Source organism: Convolutriloba macropyga, chromosome 9 (genome assembly GCF_964194025.1).
Source record: "Convolutriloba macropyga chromosome 9, txConMacr16.3, whole genome shotgun sequence".
In the NCBI taxonomy this organism is placed as follows: Eukaryota; Metazoa; Xenacoelomorpha; order Acoela; family Convolutidae; genus Convolutriloba; species Convolutriloba macropyga.
In genome coordinates, this window is record NC_134476.1 from 33162883 (window position 1) to 33182244 (window position 19362).

The following is a 19362-nucleotide window of genomic DNA, read 5'->3' on the forward strand; positions in this document are numbered from 1 at the left end:
TTGCAGAGGGAGCTTTCAGTGTAGAATCGTTTTCAGTGTTGTCGTTAGCAGCAGAACAAATTTTTCCGTTCTTTTTCGATAACTTTTCAAACTCTTCTAAAGTCAGTGTTATTCTCTGTTGAAGTTCAAACTCTTAACCAACTTTTTTGAACAACTTTAGGAAGATATAAGTTCCTGTTTTGTCATAAGTTTTCACTGTTGCTCGGATCAAACGTTTTTCACTTTTGGAAACGTCAAAATGAGCGTCTCCAAACTCGGCGTCTCTCTCCGCTGTAAACGGCATTTTGGTGTTTCTTATTCAATATATTCAACTAACTGTTTTGCTTCAAGAAAAACCGTGTCAATGATTTCGTGCACTAAAATTTTAGAAATTACACGCAGACGCTAAAAATAGAATTGGTTAACTGATAAGAAATATGATCTATTGAGTTAACAGTATTTGTACTTTTGTCCTGTAGGCAAACGCATAAATGTCTTTATCCTATATATGCATACAAATTCCCATGGTACTAGAGCCTGCCTTAACTTCAGGGTGGTCTTGTCTGGAAACAATACAACTTTAATGTTTGGTTTAACAGATAAAACCAAAATGAAGAGTACATGTATGACCTTAGGTGTGTCAAGCGACTAACTTGATCAATAAAGTGAACCCAACACGTGTGCTAAAACTTGACGCTTTAACGACATTGAACAACCTACATACTTGTTGAAATTTTCATTCAATTCTATATTCAAGTTCATGCTTGTAATACTGCAAACAAGTGTCTTTTTAAAATAACTGTACCTCAATTCATTTTTGATTCAATTTTTTGTTTCAACATTACTAGTATTTGCATCAAGGAAACATTATCTTTCAAAATTTTCGTTATTGTTGTTTAACTTCAATTATAACTTAACAGTTCATCTGAATTTTCCAGAGCAATTGCAATGTCTTACCATATTTTGTCAGAAAGCGATTTGTCATGTGAACGCACAATTATCTATCAAACTGTACATGAAAACTTCATAGTAATTGTACAACAAAAACGTTCTCATGAAAATGAAGAGTGGACAACTCACGACCATTGCATGCTTCCAAAAATATTCATCAATTTTATAGCTCAGTTACCCGACAAACCCGAAACTACTGGTAGTGGATTCATTACATCAGGGGGAGTTGTACCACCAACAACACTTTTGCACCCTCTGGAACAATATGATATATCGAACTTACCAATGGGAACCAAAAAATTAATATACAAATACGATTGTGACTGTGTACCATTCTACGAGAACCAGCTCGGTGTATTGCAAGCATGCGACAACTTAGCGGATCTTTGGGGGCTTCCAAAATCTCCTGAGTCTCCAACAAATCCGTCACCATTTTGCACGCCTACTGCGGACCCCAGTCCAACACTCAGCCCAGATAGCTCAGAGCAGAGTCCTTCACTTTTTTCGAATCTAAAAAGCAACAACTTATGGATAAACTTTGACAGTCCTGCAGACAAACGATCTGTTGAAAAACCTTTCTGGAGACAACTTTGAGACTCCCACAACTTACAATGGAATTGAAGAACAAGAAGATACCCCTACCAAAAACTTCTCTTTAACTCCCGAAAACACTGAAAACCCCTCAGTTGACAAGGTTCCAAAAAAGAGAAAAATTTCAGCTATGCGAGAACTCTTTGACAACTCAAAATAAATTCATTTTTGATGCGCTGATTTTATAAAACTTGAAAACAGTATGGTGTCCTAACTGTATTCACATTCATTCACCGCATATTGATCACAATTGGATTTCCATAATGGTATTTTCTTCAGAATATATAATTTTTCATTATCTCTAAGTAAGGAAGCAAAAAATCAAACAAGAAACAAACTATCTTGACATTTTTGCAGAACAATTATTTTCTTCTGAGTGCTGAGAGTCAAATTGAGATATCTCTGCTTACAGTGAACACAAAATCTGTTTGAAGAAACAATTCAAATGTCTGAGAAACATAATTTTTAAAGGTTCCGATATGAAAAATGATATTTAGAAAAGAACTCAGAAAACAAAATTTTAGAGTTTTAATGAAATTTGCGTTCACTTTTCACGACGTACTGTGAAAGTGATTGAACTAACTGTTTGGAACCGATTAAAAGAATGAAGGTACTGTTAAAAATTAATAGAGATATATACTATTTTTCAACAGAAATTTCACAAAAAATGCAATTTTTAATGATATTTTGAACCTTAACTCAAAAACTTGACATACGATTTTTGATTTTTCTACCTGAATCCATAGGTAAGTGATCTGGAATAACAATTTAATACTTTTTAGGCTCCATTGAAAAAAATTTTTTCATAATGAATTTTTGATTCAAACTTTTTCATTAATTTCTCGCTGTTCTTGCGGTGATCAACAAAAACAATGAAAATCTCATATTTGTTCAAAATACTGCGTTTACTATGCATCTATTTGCCAAGCAGAAGGCATTTCTCTGATTTGAACCTCCCCTGATCTACAGTAACCGTTCAGTACGTTTCTAAATATAATCAACTTTACTGTTTAATGAAAAGATTGTGTTTAGTACACAGCCCAAAAGTTGGAAAATTTAACAGTTTTTGTTATCTGAAGCATTCAGGATTTAGGTGGAGTTCAGTTTCATGAAACGTTTTCCTTTGATATGACACTCACTGCTCTACAGTAACCGTTCAGTACATTTCTAAATTTAGTCAAGTTTACAGTTTAACGAAAAGATTGTGCTTATTACACAGCCCAAAATTAGGGAAATAGAACGTTCAGGGGTTAGGTTAGAGTTCAATTTCATGAACCGTTTTCCTTTGATACGACACTCCCTGCTCTACAACAACCAATGGGTAAAATTCTAATTTCGATCAAGTTTACTGACTAATGGAAAGACTAGTGTTATTACCAAGCAAACATTGAAGGGAAAGAATTTTCGTTATCTGTGAAGGGGGAATTTAGTGTACAATTTGAATGAAAACTCTCTCACTTTGCTTTATTATTCATTACAACACGTTTAACAATAACTAAGCATATACTGGCCGATAGAATTTTCTTACTATTCTTATATATATTTCTGCAATCAACTCAAATTACAACTCAAATTCCACAATACAAGGAAAACTCATTATGGGAGTACATGCAAAATTTAAGAAGAACTAATAAGCCTTTTTATTGTTCCTGCCATATTTTGCCTATGTTTTACACAAAGGTCTCAGACATAGTTGAAATTTGTATATTATGAATTGTCATGATAAGAATTATATTTAATTGCGCCCCCTCATGGTTAGAAAACATTGTACTACCTAACGCTGTAAACTGAAGGTGTGCTCAAGAATTAAACGAAACCCATGTAGTGCCACGCAATCAAAACTTCATTTCTTGACTTGATTGCAGAAAATTCAGCTTTATCTGTTCGTCAACTTTTAGGTGAAAAAGTTTTAATAAATTGGAAAACATAAAGCAAAGAATACGTACCTCTATTTGTTCGCAAAAAAATTTAAAAGCTTTTCATACTTTTACTATAAATTATTATTTCCTAAGCTTTTTAAAAACTCGCACAACTAAGAAATATCTCAAAATCATTCTTAACGTTATCAATCATTATTTTCTACATTTCTTACCCTATTATTCAAAAGTCTCAACACTATTCAAAGCTTTAAAACTGTGTTCCGTACTTCTGTACAGTATGCCAGTTCAGTGTCCAAACTGTTCTGCTCAGCTCTCCAACAGAAGGTCCCTTAACAAGCATATGAAGAATATACATAAAATATTTCCAGATATACCGACTTTCAGCTGTTTTCAGTGTTCCGAGAACGTTAGAAGTCTTCCTACACTGCGTAAGCAGTCTCATATTTCTCATCAACAGCCCATTTTAAAAGTCTGCTATACTTGTCGCGTAGGTTTCAATCAAAACTTGAATATGCAGAGCACATAAACAATGAGCATGGTCTGCCCATTTTGGACTTGGAAACCCATGAAGTTGATACGTCTAGACCAACAGTCAGTTCAATTAGCGATGGCGTAAACTACTACGAATTTGAGCCGGCCCAGGGGGATTTAGACATTATGGAATATCTGTTCAGGAACCGGGAGGAAATTTCGAAAACAGTCCAAAAACACACGCACAAGTTTCCACAAAAGGTTCAACTTGTAGTAGAAATGACGCTTCAGAAACCCTTGGATGATGATCAAGAAAAATTGAGCGTGTTTTTCAATACGAATACACGAATCGTATATCATTCAGGGATTTCGGATGAAATTTTTGAAGACCTTGTCGATAACATTGTTTCAAAACTTGTTTCGTTTTCAAGCTACGGAAGTGGCTGGCAGCTACTCTCAATAGACAAAGTTACCCTGAAGCTGGCCAAATATGTGCCTGTCCGGGGAAGCAGTTTCATACCGTTTCATGAGGGACATCCGTTGAGAAGGGATTCGAATTTGCTGAACATACACAATGGAAGCGACAACAACTGCTTTCTATATTGCTACACAGCTGGATACCACCTAGTTTACAAAAAAGAAAAACTGGAACCGCCAGCTCCGTGCGTCAGACCTAGGACAAATGTTCTTACATACAGTAGAGAGAACCCATCAGCCAAGATGCCGAAAGGAAACTTTGAAATGCCAACGAGTCTTCATGACATATCAAAGTTCGAAGATATCAATGAAGTGCAAGTCAATGTTTTCAGGTAACGAGATATTTAAGTTACACTGTTGTCTAATATAAAAAAGTCTTTCGAAGTAAAAAAAAGCTTGAATCTTATGAAAAACTCCGTTATCTAATATTATTTTTTTTGTTTGATATCCCCCCCCCCCCGAAATTCTGCTTCAGGTATAACAAGAAACAGCTACTGCCCCTGAGATTGTCGAAAAGAAAACCATTTCCCTTTGTTCTGGACTTGTTGCTCCTACAAAACGAAAAGACCTACCACTACGTTCTCATTATCAATTTAAAGAAACTTGTTGCCAAAGTCAAAGGAAGGGAGTATCGTGATAGGAGCGAGCTGTGTCGCAATTGTTTTCATGTATGTTCATCAGTAGAGCTAATCACTTCCCATCAAAAAGTATGTCTGGAAAACTAGTCAGTACAAATAACGATGCCCACACTCGACAAAAACAACGTAAAGTTTGAGAACTATGCGGCAAGGTGGTTTTCACCTTTTGTTGTGTACCTGGATCTGGAATCTCTGATTGTGCCCGTTGCAACGGCAAAAAACAACCCAACTATTTCAAGCACTTCTACATTAGAACAACATCTTCCTTGCAGTTATTGCATGATTGTTGTTGAACGTGATAACTCTGAGCCCCTGCATTTTGATATATACACTGGACCTGATTGTATGGAACGCTTTGTTACAAAAATAGAGAAACTTGCAAAATTTTTCTATCAGCAAAAGCGGAAATTCCCATGTTTTCTCGATACAGCACCTCCAAGAGACACCTGGTCAAAGTGTTGGATTTGTAATATTGATTTCAACAATGATAACGAAAAGGTATTAGACCACTATCACTACAACGGACAATTCATTGGGTATGCGCACAGTGCATGTAAACTAAACCGAAGAACGCTAAACTACACTCCAGTGATCGCCCACAATATGATGAATTATGATTTACATCATATTGTGAAGTCCTTACACTCGGCTTCACAATCGACAAAAATTGAAGTCATACCAACCAATGATGAGAAGTTTATTGCACTCAATTTCGGCGCTTTTATCGAAACGCGAAAACGCAAGCGTGATAAACTTGCAGTGTACGAATACCTTCGTTTTATCGATAGCTTCAAGTTCATGCCTTGTAGCTTAGACAAACTAGTACAATGTTTACCCGACAACAAATTTTCTCTTCTAGGCCACTTCTCACTTCTATCAGGGCTATACAGACGAGCAGCGAAAACTGTTGAAGAAGAAAGGAAACTTTCCTTACTCATATGTAGACTCCTTCAGTAAGCTAAATGAACTTTCTCTTCCATGTCTAAAGAACTGGAAGAACAGTTTAAAAGACAACCAAATCGACGTCACAAATGAGGAACTCATTCAGTTGAATAATGTGTTCAAAGTGTTTAACTGTGAAAACCTTAAACAGTTCCTCCAACTTTACCTTACAGGAGATGTTCTCCAGTTAGCATGCTGGTTTGAGGAGCTACGGTCCGTGTGTTATAACACATACGGATTGGACTGTTCGCAATTCTATACGGCCTCAAACCTTTCAGGAAGTGCCTGCTTAAAAGTTTGTGAACCAGAACTTGAGTTACTGACTGATCGACAAATACTTGACTTGACGGAAAGGATGATGCGTGGAGGGTTGTCCTCCGTCTTTAGATCAAGACATGAGGTTGCCAACAACACCATGTTACCGGAATTTGATGAGTCAAAAGATGTTTCATCAATAATCTACATTGATGCGAATAATCTTTACGGTGGCATCATGCTCCAATACCCATTGCCACTCAAGGATTTTGAGCTCGTTGAAGACATTTCATTAGACACAATATAATAAACCGAAGATGAGGGGGATATTGGTTTCCTGGTTGAAGTCGATTTGGAGTACCCTGACGAACTTCATGATAAACACGCAGACTATCCACTCGTACCAGACAAGGAATCAATTGATCCTCTAGAATTGAGTGACTTTCAAAATTTTCTAAAAAACACCCTTAAATTGACTGTGTCAAAAACCAAAAAACTGAGACAGACCTTCCATCCCAAGAAGAACTATGTGGTTCACTATCGTAACCTGATATTCTACGTTAACAACGGCATCAAAATTACAAATTTTCATCAAGCTGTAAAATTCCGACAATCGAAATGGCTTTCAAGCTACATAGCACTCAACACGCAAAAGCGACAAGAAGCGTCCACGAAGTTTGATCAAGATTTCTATAAACTAATGTCAAACTCGACCTTTGGAAAATTTTGTGAAAGTCTGCGAAACCGAGTGACAGTTTCATTTGCCAGAAGAGAAGAAGAACTTCTGAAAGCAACATCTGAAGGCAAAGTTTCATTAATCAAAATTATAGACGAAAACTTGACTAAGAAAAAGCAGTCTATCCTGTGGAACAAACCAACAATTGTTGGTGCTAGCATTTTAGAGCTTTCAAAGCTCTTCATGCTAGAGTTCCATTACAATGTAATGAAAAAACAAACAGATTGTGTGCTGTTGTATTCAGATACAGACTCTTTCATTTACAAGCTTAAAAGCAAAAATTTTTATGACGACTTGGAAAAAAATTTGGATCTCAAAAATCATTTCGACCTCTCAAATTTTCCAACAGATCACAAACTCTACGATAGATCAAACGAAAGAGTTGTCTTAAAGTTCAAAGATGAAGGGAACACCAATACAGGAGTTTTGTGCCCTTAAACCAAAATTGTACTCTATTCTCGTTGCTAACGGGCAAACAAAAATGACCGCAAAAGGAACCAAAAAATTCGCTCAAGCCAAATTGAACCATGAGATGTTTAAAAAGACATTAGAAACCGGTGATTTAGTGAGAGTAGAAAACATCAAGTTCAACACCGACAAACACCAATTACAAACTGTTTATGTCAACAAAATTGCACTAAGCGCATATGATGACAAAAGATATATCAGCTCGAATCGAAAAACTACGCTACCATTTGGACACTATTCGTTGAGGGATGAGTACATTACGAAGAAAATGTGCGTTGAAACCGATTGGGATACAGAATTGCACGAACCGTATAATGTGTTCGAACTTCCCGAAGTTGGGGAGGCATTGGGCTGGGAAACACCTGATCCCGGCTTTTATCAGCCATCATATTCGAATGAGGAGTTAAATGATGTTGTCGACCTTTCAAACCTGTCTGATCATTCTGACGACTCTAATCATGAAATCAGTAACCCCTTCATTCTCAACGAAGCCGAGGAAAGCCTGGATAACTCTACCAGCAGCAGTGACAGTGATACAACTTTAGCAAACATTAGCAAACAAAGAAAGAAAACTGCTAATGTGAACAGAAACCTATTCAATGAAAGCAAAAGTCTTGATTCTAGAAACTCTGACACTGATTGAATTGGTATTTTTGTTTTGTATTTTGAATTATGACATCTCAGAAGGAAAGTTTCAGAGTTTCATGAGAATAAAATATTGCTAATCAAATAGCTTTTTCGAGGAAATTGTTAGAGTAGACCTTATCTGAGAAAATTTTCAAGTCAACAAAAAATGAGTATTGAGTGCTCTTTCATAGCGCAAAATCCATTTCAGACCATTTTAGGACTGAAAAATTTTGAATTTTTTTCAAAAATTCGAAATTTTTATGTTTCGACCCCTATACTACTCAGGTGAAAAAAAGTGAAGTCAACAAAAAATCACTTTTGAGTGCTCTTTCATAGCGCAAAATCCATTTCAGACCATTTTAGGACTTTGAAAAACTTGAAAATTTTTCGAAAAAAAATTTGAAAATTTTTCAAACTTTTTCAAGTATGCCTCTCATGGTCTCAAAGATTAAAAAATTAAAGTTACTACAACAGGCTATAACCATAGTCTAAGCACTCCGTACTACGCATTCTTTCTTCTGAAATACACATTGGAGCAGCCGGTGTCTGCCATGTAACTGTAGGGCGGGGGGTCTGGACACCCCCCCTACAAGAACTCTCACCACCGAAAAACTGATTTTCTCTTAGTGAAAGCAAGTTTTTTGGTTAAGTTTCGCCAGTCAACTTAACCCGAGAACTTCTCTTAGGCTGGCGAAAATTAACCAAAAAAACTTGCTTTCACTAAGAGAAAATCAGTTTTTCGGTGGTGAGAGTTCTTGTAGGGGGGGGGGGGGGGTCCGGACCCCCCCTCTACAGTAACATGGCAGATATGTATACTACTGATTGGCGACATAGCTGCAAAATGGACTTAAGTGAAGTAGAATACAGATGGCAACAGACAGAGAACTGAGTTGATGCAGTTGCGGATGCGACATCTAATAACTTTTAAAAGAATCGATCATAAAATATTAGTGTAAAAAAATCAAAATTGCTATTCTATATCGGTCAGCCATGCTTTTTATAAGCCTTATTCATTGTAAATGAGGCAATATTGAAATAAAAAGGGTTGGGAGTTCCAGTATTTTAACTGCATGACCTGAAAAAATTTATTGACCATTGAAGATCGATTAACTCAAAAATGACCGAAAAATGAAATTAATTGCAAACTTCAATGAATTTTTGCTGAAAATCCTGATATTAATATCTTCAGAATCATTTGCGTGTCTCTAGAGGCTATCCATTAACCCAATTCCAAGCATTAAAAAATTCATTGGCTCAAAGATCGATAGGCAATAAATTCGTTCTATTAAAATTTTGAATACCGTGCAATTGTCCCCTAGAAACCATCTAAAAACATATTATCAAACCCTGGATGAGGTTAGCTGGCTACTGAGGCAAGAAAAACTGGAAAGACAAATGTTTTTGAAAAACTTGAAAAAAATTGCAAATTTTATCAAAAAATTTCTAAAATTCGAAAGGTTCAAATTGTTGAAATCAAATCCATTGAAACTCGAGACACTACAATGTTGAAAATTAATCCATTTTCACAATGAACTCTGCAGTGCCCTATTATCAAACCTTAAAGGAGATTCCGTGGCCCTTGAAGCAGGAAAAACTCAAAAATGACAAATTTTCAAAATTTGAAAAAAATTGCAAAAATTAGTATTATTTTGCGCTTTTCTGTTTGTAGTACCAAACCCTTTAGCTCATAAAACAGTCATAGCAAGTAATTTTGTCTCGCAAAAGCCTTCATCAATTTCAAGCATTAAAAAATTCATTGGCTCGAAGATCGATAGGCAATAAATTCGTTCTATTAAAATGTTGAATACTGTGCAATTGCCCACTAGTAACTATCTAAAAACATAACAATCCATTGAAACTAACAGCCATTTAAGTAACATTTTATCAGACAGGGGAATAGCTTTTCTAGCACTTGAGAACGGACAAATTCAGGAAACCTTGATTTAAAAAATGCCAAATTTCGAGACATTAAAGAGTTGAAAACCAATCCATAATTACGAGAAACTACGCAGTGCTCTATTATCAAACCACAAAGGACATTTTCAGGCCCCTGAAGCTGGCAAAACTCAAAAAATGACAATATTTTTAAAAAAATTTGAAAAAAAAACTGCAAAACTATTTTTAAAAAAATCCCAAAAAAAACATGAAAAATTGCAACATTTTGAGCCCAAAAACTTCTATAAAAAAGACCTTTTAACCTTAAATTAAGGCCTTCCCAGCAGCTGCGCCACTCTAAGCACTTGAAGGACTACTGAAGCCCACTTTGGGCCTCTAATGAAACTTAATGCCCGCTGGGCTTTACCTGATTATCCCGTTTTGAAAGTCAATAAAAAATGTGTGAACACAGCTTAAAAAAACAGCGCCCCAACACAATTCAAATTATTTGAATTGTAATAAGCGAAATACAATAATAGCCTCAGCCATTGCTTTACGGCTACTAATAAAAAAACGACTAACGTCGGATGAATTGCTCTCGAAATACAGGCGGAGCAGTTTAAAGCGGGTGTAGCTTAAAAATGTTTTATGAGTACAATTAGACGGCACAACATGGGTTTGAACTAGAGACATCCAGGTTAGCAGTCTGATATCATAACCACTCATCTACAATGACTTTGCCTTCCCTTCTTCCTTTCGCTCATAATCGCTTTTACCAACGAGCTTGATCTCAGAAAGAGCGCAACTTACATCACTCAAATGGAAGAAATGAATGTGAAAAAAGGCACTCAAGAAGTCAGAGAAATGTTCTAGAACAAAAGCGCAAAATGTTTCAGCAAAAATTTTGCATACAAAAGATTTGTTTCGAGAGCAAATATTAATTGAGCGAAACGACGAAACTTTGGAGTTAAATTTATAAAACTGTTTAGAAAAAGCCGCACGTGATCAAAAACTTCACTCGCTTGGCGGAAATTTTTCACATCTCAAAAAATGACATCAACAAAAAATCACTTTCTCTTCTCTTTGTTCGTCAGGTTTCTTCAGCATTTTGATCGAAACCCTTTGTGTCACGTATTTCACCTGTTTCAAATACACTACAAAAAATTTCGATAAAAAAGATGCTCCACCAATAGTCCTCTTCGAGGCGTTAACAAGACACTGCCCCAATACAATTCAATTTGTTTGAATTGTAAAAAAGCGCCGAAATAATAGCAATTAAAAGGCTGACAGATACTATTGAAAATGACAGAGCCCGCAATACAATTCAAATTTTCCCTATTGTAAAAAGAATGCAGAATGCAATATATCTCCGAAAGAGTACCGCTTCGTAGTTCTTAAAAAAATGTTAGAACAAAGAACAAACTTAATTAAAGCGGAATAATCTCTGTCAGTTCAACCCAAAAACAGAAAAAGGCAAAACTACTACCAACCAATCTCGTTAACAGCTGCACTGTGGTCATGTAGACTTGCCACATAGCTGCCATTGGGTCTCCAAGGTGGCACCCTCTTCGCTGCTCTTTTCTCTCTCTGCTTCACACTGTAGTCTATCTTTCGCCTGTTGTTCTTCTTCCAGTGACGAGTCAGCACTCGCAGATAGCCCATACAGGGAGTCTCTGTGTAGTGCTTGGGACCCATTAGCTAAAGACATAAGCATAATCGACTATGCTCCGACAAATTTGTGGAATAAATCACAGGTAGAGAGTTATGTAAGCTTTCGGGTTTACTACCGGGAGTTATGAGCATTGCGCATCTCTTCGTGAACAATGATTGGTTAAAACCGTTCGTATGAATGCATAGATTTAAGCACAACTTAACGCCGGACGAAACCCTTTCAATGGAGGGGCTAGAGATTGACTTTGGCAATAACTAACTTAGAGAGCGGGGGACTAGTGGGTGGTGGTGGTTGTGATGTAGTAGAGGTAATTCTGCTGCTGGAGGTGGTGGTTTGAGCCTAAATTTCCTTCGTTACCGATTTCGGTATAACCGTACAATTCAGCGGCGGAGGTAGTGTTAGTGGTGACAACGGTGGTGGAGGTGGAAGAGGGAGGGAAAGGCGGGAGTGGAGCTGAACATTCATTTCCACTTAGAGACTACTAAGTAAAAGTTAGTGACCTACTTTTGCATGTACGAATTGATTAGTGTATTGAGCAGAAATGAGATGAGGCGAAACCGAGTTGAACAAAACTGCTCAGATAAAATAAGAATATTTCAATTTTTCATTACAAAGCATTCAAAACACAGAAATTATAAACAGCGAAAAGACAAGCGTACTCATAAGTACAAAAGTTTTGGAAGAGTCTGCTTCTTCCAATTATCTTTAAAATCTTAAATTATTGCCGGAACGTTCTAATCATTCTTTAAAATAACATTCGAATTGAGCTTCCTTATAATAGCTTTTCTCATATGGCACTTCACAATCTCAAAACAAACCTACAGTAAAAGACAAGTGGAAACGTTCCTACATACTAAACTGATTGGGGCACCACCAGGAATTCTAAAAATCTTGCTATTTCAATTTGAAATTTACTGAAATTTTATCATGAAATTTGCAAAATAGGAAAACCAATGAAAATCTTCGGTCATCACGGAAAAATACGATTTAAGTCCTATGAGGTTCTCTGCGGGACGCCAATTAGTATTTGGAAGCACAAGCAAGGTAAAAAAAGTTAAACATAACCGACTAACTTCGGGCGAATCGCTCTCAAATCGCTGCGGTAGAGGCCAGCTGCAGCTTAGGGATGCTAGCATTAGTGGGGGTTACCAGTGTGTGCGGGGGGGGGGGGGGGGCAGGCGATGGGGGTAGGGTTGAGAAGGCTAGGTGAGAGGGGAGCTCAAATCGACAGGTGGAGGAGGGTGGTCAATGGGAGTGTTAAAGGGGGGTAATGGGGGGGGGGGGGGCTGACGGCGGCGGGGGAGGTGGGTGACTGAGGGGTCAAACTTAAGGATTAAGAACAGCCCTTGACAATGAAATTGCCTCCTCAAAACAGTAAGGTGGATCGCATCTTAGGGTGTAATCAGACTTAGGGCTCCAAGCGAACCTAATGCCCTCCGACCGCTAATGCCCTCCTCGTTTGAGAGCAATTAATGAACATAGCTGGCAGATTGCCAGAAAAGAGCCGCAAAAGATTCGTAGATCGGCAGTCAAAAAAACAGTAAAAAAGACAGACCAAAAAATTCATCTTTTCATTGAAGGCTGATCTGTTATATTTTGATTAAAAATCTGTATAAAGTTATTGCTGCCTCTATTAGCTGATCTCAAATAACCTTCATTTAGAGTGACACACACCCATTTGACCTTATCTCTTTGAATTAAAGTAAATAAAAGTCAATTTCAAAGTGAGGAAGTCATTTTTGAGAGTGAGGTAAGTCAAGTGTGGCCAAAAATTTAATCACGTGAATGAACAAAAAAACTCGCTCCACTATGAGCGAAAATTGACGTCACACATTCAATTCAGTTAAAATTGCATGAACGAATGAACAAAAAGTGGCTGTGACGTCATATGGTCGTAACAAAAATCATGACGACGAAATAAAAAACATAGCCGGGAAAAATTCCGGAAGCGACTCGAAGCATCAAAACTTCACAAAAAACCGTAATTGCAGCTGAAGCCATTACCTTTTTTATTAAACCATAAACTCAATATTTCCCCAGGTCTGATCTAAAATTTGGTGAAATTGAAACCGCTCTCACCAAGAGAAACAAAATGCAGCAAAGTTAAAATTCCGAATTAAGTTGGCCAAAAAACTGGTAGGGCTAATAATTTCCGTCAAATAATTCTTGATTCCAATCTCAAAAAATAAGCGAAAGCAAACGGCAGATAATCATCATAGAAACTAAGTTAAATTTTTCAAAACAGAATGCTCAAAATTAAGAACCAGAAAACCACTATAATTAGATTTCTAATCGCTTCAATTCAGACAAAAACAACATATATTTCTTCCTTGTTGTATATATTCTATACATGATTTCATACTAATTCAAAAATAAAATTAATCATAGAAAAGAAATAAGCAACAGAATAAAATTCAAAGGCAAAAAATTGTTTAAAAACAATACCAGTGCCAGAAGAAAATTGCACTAAATAGTAAAAAAAAACATTTGAAAAAGGCTATCCAAAAACTCTCAGTACTGCCTTATGTTGAATGAAATCAATTGCAAGCCGAAGAAATAACGAAAATCTTGAAAAAAAAGTTGAAATCTTGAGAAAAAGTTGAAATCATTCAATTTTTTATCAACTGAAAAAATCAATATAACGAATATAAACGTGAGTGTCAAGACGAAATTAGAATGGTAAATTAGTATAAAAAGAATATGGGCACAATGTAAGGAATATCGTTACAAAAAGATCGACTCTTGATTTTTGAAAGTTGAATTTTAATTTAAAAAAATCAAGAAACACGAAAACAATTCAGTCTTCAGCATTCGAGACATAGAAAGGACAACGATTCATCCGAGACAAAGATAAATCCTCCTAAACAGAAAAAAAAGAAATAGCAGAATTCAAATATACGAAACATTTAAACATTTTGCAAAAAAAATGGTCAAAGAAATTTGAGACTGCAGTTATGAAAAAAAAATTAACTTTTTTTTTCAAAAACTTAACGCCAAAAGTGGTTGATTCTTATTGAAACGAAATCCTCATGTTACACAAAAAGACTATTTCCAGTAATTAAAACCGAAATTCGAACCAAAATCTGAGGAAAATTGGAAAAAAACTACCAAAACTGGATTAGATGTACAATTTTATAAAACAAAGTTACATCGAGGTAGAAAGAGTAGAAAGAGGCGTTGAGTATATGAATTATCGAAATAAAAATGCCATATTAACTGATTTTTGACAAAAAGACGGCCGGAAATGAAGAAATTAATAGAAGAAAATGAAGAAATTAATAGCAAAAAAGCCCAAAATCAACTAAAAAATCAAGAAATATGTACGAATTTTAAACTTCAAACGCATTTTTAGGATCTGCAAAACAACGTGTCATCAATTTCCGAGGTTTACATTTCAATATATCATTGATTAAAAATTATTTCTACAGAAAACCAAATTGCAAGCAAAAAAACTGGGCAATTTAGACGAAAAAACGGTTAAAAACGGTTATCTATGTACCTTTCAGTCAAAAACTACTTTTCAAAGTCAAAAAGGCATTCACTAAACGCAGCTCCACATAATCAAAAAATTTCTCTCGCTCAGAAAAAAATTAGTTCACATGGTAACTTTACTCACTTTCGCTTTTAGGTCAAAACATCGTCTGAACGAATAGTACTTCCGGTAAAAAAAAACCTTAAGAAAACCAATACTCCTCTTCGAGTCGTAAAAAAAACCAAGATAAGGCCAATAATAGCCCCAGCTATCGCTGTGCGGCTATTAATAACTAATTGCAGAAGGAAAAATTCAACCAAATGTCGAGGTTCAACAGTCAGAATTTTTTATTAACTAAAGTAACCAAGCTTTGCTATAAAAATTTTCTATATTTTGTGTACTCTTCTTAGAGCACTCCTCACAGACGACCCACTGCACTGTTTTGTTCGAGTTCTGATGAACTTTGTATATATGTGGTCTAAAACTTTTACAAAGCTGCAGTGCAAGCTTAATGCTCTCGATATGTACCAGTTCCTTTCTTTTTTTTAAATGGACGATCAAATTGGTCAGATGAAATAAGGATCAAAACAATCATAAAGACAATCAGGGCCCAAAGAATTTGGGTCCTGTTTGAAAGCAATTGAATAATACAAAGATAAAATCTTGCTGTGAATTTTCGGATGAAGAAGTTGGTTATTTTGAGCAGAAATCAGAACGTTTGTAAAACACGCATAGAACTACACAAGTTTTTTGTTCAAAGCGTTCACATATGAAACCTATACTAAGGTGAGTTTAGAAGAGAGGGTTATCATAATTAGAAATAACTGACCTCGTTTGAGAAATGTTCCACGGTGGAGTTATCTGATAGAACTGAGGAGCTCTTTGAAAACAATTTCAGTTTGTCGAAGTTGAGAGGAGGAAAGGGTCGCTCTTTTTGTAGGGTTAGAAGTCCCTTTGAGAAAGTGTCGGGGCTACCCGAAGTCGCTATTTTGATAGTGGAACTGCAGGGTACTGAAACATTTTTTTTTTAACTATTATCAGTGACAACACTTCGTTTTCCTGTGTATTGAAAAGTCTCCAGCATTTTAAGCCAAATATTAGCGTTGGATTCTATAATAATTTGGTATCATTCTTCATCAATTTATTTCTCACATTTGACACGATTATAGGCTTTTACGATATCAGGAGCCAAAGAAGTTTTTTTTGAAGTGATGTTACATGAAGGACTTGAACGAATTGATTTAAAAAACACTGTGGTGACACTTTTACATGATTCTTAACTTTTAAGGATGAGATTTTTCCGTGTTTTTTTTTGCATATCAATTTTGCATTTTGCGTGCGTGTTGTTACAGTAACCATAACGCTACGTAATCTATTACATCAATCAGCTATCTCCATTTCTCCACGGCGGATTTGATCAATTTTGTTAAGATATGATCTTTGAAAAGATGACAAAAAAGGCTTCCACATGAAGACTTTTCAGGCTACCAAAAGAGCCAACAGCATTACCATCATCTGCATACCATTTTCCAGTGATTGATCCAACGCCAAATTTTGGGGGAGGAACTTTATGCTAGCGTAACTTTTGTTTATGACGTCTGTGGCTGATCGATTTCTTTTACGTAGGCAAATAAAAGTGACGTCAATGTACAGCTCGTCAAAAACCGAATCGAGTGGCAATTTTTCGAATTTCTTGCTTTCGATATTTTCTATTCTGTGTTAACTTATTTATTCGCATCAATATATAGTATTATTTAAATTATTTGGATCAATCCAATTACAGTATTTCAATTATCAATGTGCATGTGTGTTTCTGGTGGGTTGGGGTACACTCAGAGTACACCTTTCGGTTTTACAATTCAAAGAATTTGTATTGTAGTGGCGCGCTGCCTATTTTTAAATTGCATTTAGTTTGTTGGTGGTATTTAGTAAAGCTGTTTAATGCTGCTTAATGATGAACAATTGAGAACTTTAAGGATTTCTAGTTTCAGTAGCGTTGTGTGATGGCTTTGAATATACTTTTAACGAACAGATTTTAGCGAGAAAATTGAGTTTTGGCATTTTTGTTTTCGTTTCGTTGTCTCTCAATGGTTTTCTACAATGTTGGTTTACGCAGTCTGAGGTCTTGTAGCAGAAATTTGAGAGGGTGACGTAAATTCCACTCACTAGAGCGAATTTTTGTTCATTCACACAACTAATAAATTTAGCGTGATTTACCTTGCTCTGAAATCCCCTTTTCGTCTCTCCAATCGAATTTTGCTCACCTTAATTGGATTATCTTATGACTAGAGATACTATTTGATGGTTGTTTGAACGCAAATGTTCAGCCCAGAGTTTAAATGAACTTCCAACATCAGAACAATTTGTAGGAAAACATGGGTTGTTTTCAAAGCTTTTTCAGCTCGCAATTTTTTATATTTATAGTAGTATAATACTATAAACCTAACGCAGCTATTTTCTGGTTTGTATTTGCGTCGGAATTTCTGTGTTTGTTTGGGGGGTTGGGCTCTTTTATGAAAAAAAAAAGAAAAACATTGTTAATTCCTTTGAGTATGAACTATAAAATACAGAACATAGTTTAAAGGCAATGTAGTGTTAAGAAGTATAAATGAAACAAACGTCACATATTTTGAAAGTTTAAAATTGTATTAAATTTACAATGTGCTAAAATATCGACAAATTAAGAGAGATGAATTATAATTGAGAAAAAATTTTTTTAAAATGCTAATTCTACAATTAACATTTTCGAGAAAAGAGAATATTTTAAAAAATGCTAATCCTCCAATTAACATTTCATAGAAGAATAAAACACGCCCTAAAACTAAATCAAATTAAAATTGAACTTGAAAGAATTGAGATTAGAATTCAATTCTGAAACCGTTGGGTCTTTTAGAAACTCATTCCAGAAATGATTTTTTATTGTAGTTTTGAGAGCCCGCTTTTTAGGGATATTCCGTCTCAAGGTGAGAGGCAAATCGTTATACCAGTCGATTGCTTTTTTTGAAAAACAGTTTTGCATTATATTTGTTTTTTGGTTTGCTCCAAATGACAGCTTGTTTGTACGGTCATTCATTTTAGCACTTAGGGTGGCTAACTTGAGTTCATCGAAAGCTGGTAGATCTGCTTTTAGAAGCTTTATAAAATATATAATAACCCGATATTTTATGAGGTATTCTACTGGTAAGATTTTGTGTTTGATCTTGAGATCAGTGGTCCTGTCAAATTTGCTTCTATTGAAACATGCCTTTATTCCCCAGTTCAATTGTTTATTTAGAGTAACTCGAAGTGATTTTTTAAGACCTGAGAACAGAACAATTGGGTAATGCAGATGACTTAAAACAAGAGCGTTCAGTAAAGCAGATCTAGTTTTTTCAGGAAATATATTTTTGATGGAGTAAATGACCTTTATGCCAACAGCCATTTTTCTTAGTACATTTTTTATTTCTTCATCAAAAGAAAGATTACAGTCAATATGAACTCCCAAGTATTTCACAACTTTTTTCTCGGGAACTGTACATCCGTTAACAACTATTTCTTCGATTTTGTTTCTTTTAGGGGCTCCAAAAATAATGAATTCGGTTTTGCTTTCATTTACATTTAACTCATTTTTCCTGAAAAAGAGAATGAGTTTAGCAATACTTTTTTCAAGATGTAACTTTGATTCAGAAATTGTTTTTCCACTGCAAAAGATAAAAGTATCATCAGCGTACTGGATTATATTAGAATTCACATCGGTATCATCTTTCATATCATTTACATATATGTTGAAAAGCAGTGGGCCTAGCACAGTACCTTGTGGTACTCCACGGTTAAGTGCTATCCAATTCGATTCGTACTTCGAGAATTTGACTTTTTGCACACGGTTTTCTAGATAAGATTTTAGAATTGTGTTTGCTTGTGCACTAAAACCTAAAAGTTTAGTTTTGTGCAGAAGAGTACGATGTGATATCGAATCAAAAGCTTTAGATAGGTCTAAAAAAGCTCCTGTGACGATGTTTTTTTTATTGAGATCATATCTGATTTTTTCAGTGCAATATAAAAGAGCATCTGTAGTTGACACTTTTTTTCTGTATCCAAACTGTGTTGTTGCAAGCAACTTATTCTTCTCTAAATAAGCTAATATTTGATCTCGAAGAAGGATTTCAAAAATTTTAGCTAGAGCTCCAGTAAGCGAAATTGGTCGATAATTTATCGGATCTTCAGGATCATCTTTCTTGAAAAGAGGCAACACGTGGGCACGTTTAAGGTGGTCAGGAAAGCGTTGTTCAGTTAAGAATTGGTTAAACAAAAAACAGAGAGGTTCAGCTATGTGTTCTCTTGCATCTTTT

The 19362-nt window shown here is 35.6% G+C and overlaps 1 protein-coding gene across 3 annotated transcripts in view; it reads right to left on the reverse strand.

Moving 5' to 3' along the window:
• LOC142345741 (phosphoinositide 3-kinase regulatory subunit 4-like) overlaps positions 1–19362 on the reverse strand; it is a 428489-nt gene that overhangs the window by 77035 nt on the left and 332092 nt on the right. For all 3 annotated transcript variants that reach the window (XM_075398038.1, XM_075398039.1, XM_075398040.1), the window contains 2 exons: positions 15864–16045; positions 11381–11588 (listed from right to left, as the gene is read on the reverse strand). In XM_075398038.1, the coding sequence (XP_075254153.1) occupies positions 11381–11588; positions 15864–16045 (390 nt within the window). The remainder of the gene's footprint in view (positions 1–11380; positions 11589–15863; positions 16046–19362) is intronic.